This window comes from Histoplasma capsulatum, genomic scaffold (genome assembly GCF_000149585.1).
Source record: "Histoplasma capsulatum NAm1 scaffold_6 genomic scaffold, whole genome shotgun sequence".
In the NCBI taxonomy this organism is placed as follows: Eukaryota; Fungi; Ascomycota; class Eurotiomycetes; order Onygenales; family Ajellomycetaceae; genus Histoplasma; species Histoplasma mississippiense.
Window position 1 is genome coordinate 1,997,384 of NW_001813977.1, and position 4,179 is coordinate 2,001,562.

Sequence of the window (4,179 nt, forward strand, 5' to 3'; positions counted from 1 at the left end):
GGTGATAGGAAGATTCCAAATATCTTGCAGGCAGTGGCTGTTTTATCATTGATCCATTGTGAGAATAGTAGAATTGGTTTGCTAAAGAAATGGGACTTTTGTATTAGTTATTAGGCTTAAAAAAACTCAAAAGTTGTGGGAGGGAGCCTTTTAACTTTTTATAGCTTGATTGACAAATCTTGGCGCGGCTCTTGACTTCCTCCCAGCCGTGGTTGGCAAATATAACGTCGAGCTATTTAAACTATCTCATGGGCTGTATTTAGATATGTCATTTTCCTTTATACAACCACGTTCAACTAAGTGCCCGAAAAAGTCTTTTTGCATGGCTGATAAGAACTTGAACGTTAGGACATGATCAGGAATCAATCACAACAACACTTGTCTACTAATGAGAATGGAGTATCAACTGTGTGGATGCATTTTTGGAAAAGATTATGGGTTATGGATCCTTAAAATGGCCGAGGGAGGAAGGATATACTTACATCTATCCAAGAAAATCATAATTACAACGTCACAGAGGATTGCAAGGTTCTAAGGGTAGAAACGGGGTTAAACTCTATTCATGTCTGTCAAGTTCTAACTTCTAACCATGTTCAACTACAGCTTGGATGCCAACGGCCGTCATCAGAGAAGCTAGCTAATATCGCCTTTTATGTATATGGTTCCATCCGTCTATTCCACGGATCATACTTTATCCCGACATACCGCGAATCCGTGGTCAATGAGGATTTTATCCCAAAGAGCGGAATTGTAGTGCCAACCTCCGGAATCCTGCGTAGCTTTGTGGCAAATTCGACAAGACATCTATGTACATATTCATCGAAGCTGAAGCCCAAAGCGCTGCTGGCAACGACACCAGAAGTATGCATTGCCAACGTGTGTTCAGAAACTTGGTCGAGTGATGTGTCGGTATAGGGGAGATAGCAGTAAGCGTCTTGGGTATGATGACAGTCTCACTTCCAGTTGGCTTGAAGATAAACTACTTATGAAAGCTACATCATACAATCTCAATATCCTAACACGGTTTACTGGGCTTCTTTTTCAGCCTAACAGCCACCCCTTTTCTAACCTTTTTCAACGAAATTACATTATTCAGTTGCATTTCCCTTCCCTCTTGTTTTCATTGCAGGAGCCTTTGGTTGCCTGTTTCTGGGCATGACATTTGACATGAGTGTTGGTGTGGCAGTCCAGTGCATCCTTGGATGGTGCCGCTATTAGCAGGATTATGCGCAAGCTGCGGAGTGGAAACTTCACGGTTGTCAACTCCACATACATGGTATTTTCCATGAAATGTGATAAATAATGGATCGAGGAAATTGTTTTCAGCTGAACTTGATATATACTGGGCACTTACACAAAATTATTAGAAACACACCTATACAATCATGAATGGCCTTTGCCATACCTGATATGACTACTAGGAGCAATTGCACTGTTAAATAGTCATTACATATATGAATATAGCAGGAAGCTCCATGAAATATGTAGCTGATGCCAGACGGAGCAATAAGCTCAGAAAAGCCAAGCTCTCAGATATTATATATATCATCAATATACATCATCACTAGATATCATCAATAGACATTATTGCAGATGAGGATTGTATGTTCATAAAGAAGATTCCAAATGGTACCGGCGCATGGCATGGTAAGATGATTGAAGAGATGAAGATGATATGGAGTGATAATCTCGCTTATTAGATATATACCATGGAAGGACAACATTGAAGTTCAGAGGACTCTGATACAGAGATGTCAGTCAATGAAGTGGAATATGATGTGGGAGCCTTCCTCAGCAAGAAGGAAGAAAAGCAATTACTGACTGGTGACACAGTTGTGGATGAGCATGGCGTCAATATATATCATCATCAATATCATCATTGGTAGGCATCATTGCAGATATCATCGCTAGATATCATCAGTGGATATCGTCAGTGGATATCGTTCATTCAAGCAGGTCAGTAGATAGATAGGCAGGTAGGTAGCTAGGTAGGTAGCTAGTGATCTAGCTAGTTGCTCAATGTTCTGTAAACAAAACGAGTCCACGTGAATCATGTGACTGCGGATGTCACATGCTGAATAGAACACACCTGTGGACACCACACGCTGGTCTAAATAATAGAGGTGCCAACAGAGGTGCCAGCAACTAAACAGTTCCATCACCGCCCTCTGTCATCGCCTCTAGTCGCGTTTCACACTCACATCCAACTCGCATTTTTCCGGCTTCCCCGTCGCCAAATCTACCTCGTCATCATTCTCTTCTCTTCTTATATTAGCATTTGCCCTTCTGCTATCTCAATTCCCTTCCAATACACTTCTGCTTGAACTCCATTACCCTCTACATACAGCCTTCCACCAAGCATCCCAGCATCCTCGAATTTGTCCGCCTGAGTTTTAAACAACCCGATAGACACTCCTCCGGATCCCAAAGCTCTTGCTCTTCCTCCTATTCCAGTAGATCCTCCTAGATGGATCAGACACAACAAGGCAGAGGCCATCATGGTCGAGCAGAACCAGAGTATGACATCAGGAATGGGGGTCATTACGGTTCGTAACCCCAGTTGTTTTTATCCCATCCGGCGTTTTTTGGATCAAAAGATCATTGAGAGGGATTGTTCCTATAATACGTGATGCTTGTATCTATTTTATTGTGGTAATTAACAGCTGTGTAACACCTCTGCAGGAGCCAGCGCTGCGGTATGGTTGATATGTTTCCTTCTTTCAAATCAATTCAAAGGACAAACAACAGCGCCATTGTTTTCCATCCATCCATCCATCCATCCATCCTTGATACTGTCCTACCTATAGGCTACTTGGGCGCGCTTTGACCAATCTGCTTACTTTGCGCTTTTCCAAACAATTAGCTCTCCGCTCAAGGATATGCCCCAGTACCCGAACTATACACAGGATCATGGGCAAACGTAAGTAGGATCCCGATTTGTTTCAGACCGACCATTCATTATTTGTCCATTCAAAACCAGAAGCATTCGCTTGGCTAACATAAATTGTACCCTTTACTTTCTTTCTTTTTATTTTGCAGGTCAGCCAAGGTCTCCAGGGAAATTCGCGCGATATTCTCACTACATACTGGCAGCATACGATTAACCACCTCGAGTCCGACAACCATGATTACAAAATCCACCAGTTGCCCCTGGCCCGGATAAAGAAAGTAATGAAAGCAGACCCGGAAGTGAAGATGATCTCAGCCGAAGCCCCGATCCTATTCGCCAAGGGATGCGACATCTTCATAACGGAATTGACCATGCGTGCCTGGATACATGCAGAGGACAACAAACGACGAACCCTCCAGCGATCAGACATTGCCGCCGCCCTCTCTAAATCAGACATGTTCGATTTCCTCATCGACATCGTTCCGCGCGAGGAGGCTACACCCCACGCCAAACGGTCCGCGCAGACTGCTCCCACAGCACCCACAGTCCCTCCCCCACCCAACGCACCCAGCCAACTCCCTCCACAATCTCAGCCAGGTGTCCAGCATCCGCAACACCATATGGGCCCGCCTGACTATGGCTCCCTTGGTCAACATCCCATGGGCCAGGAGCAGGATTATCGCCAGCAGCAGATGTATGGGGGAGCAGTCCAATCGGACCCAGGATATGGCCAGCCGCAACCGCAAATGTTTGAGAACATGTATGCGCCATATCCGCATATGCCTCCGCAGCAGGTCCGTACACCCTGTCGCTCCATTTCTCACACCAATGATTCCATTTCTCTATATCCTTGACAAAAGCCGAGCGATGTGCTAACACGAAATACAACATACGTAATATAGTGAGAGTCCCATAAATTTTCCGATAGTTCCTCTCTTATTTTCTTCTTTCCTTTTTGAAATTATTGATTATAAATACAAAAGGGGTTTGGCGGAAGTAATTTCACAAATCCAATAAAAATATATAATTTAACAATAAATCCCCCACACCCGCGTTAAAAAACGCAACGATTAACTAATTCATACCCAATACTTGACACATGGCGATAGTTCTCAGGAGTTTCTCTTCTCTCTTTTCTTTTCTCTCTTTTTTCTTTTATTACTTTTCGCTGACGAATGGGTAGCGAAAGAAGGGACGGGTATGAGTATGGAAAGCAGGGGAGCGCAGAGGGTACATATTTATATCTATATACAATGACGTTTTGCTTTTCTTTTCTTTCAATTTGTGGT

At 43.6% G+C, this 4,179-nt stretch overlaps 1 protein-coding gene across 1 annotated transcript; it reads left to right on the forward strand.

Moving 5' to 3' along the window:
- Positions 1-2,498: 2,498 nt before the first annotated feature.
- HCAG_06910 (CCAAT-binding factor complex subunit HapE) lies at positions 2,499-3,907 on the forward strand (the record flags this gene model as incomplete). The annotated part of the gene is made up of 4 exons (XM_001539255.1): positions 2,499-2,546; positions 2,864-2,920; positions 3,040-3,684; positions 3,797-3,907. The coding sequence occupies 4 exons, from the start codon at positions 2,499-2,501 to the stop codon at positions 3,905-3,907; spliced, it is 861 nt and encodes a 286-aa protein (XP_001539305.1).
- Positions 3,908-4,179: the final 272 nt, after the last annotated feature.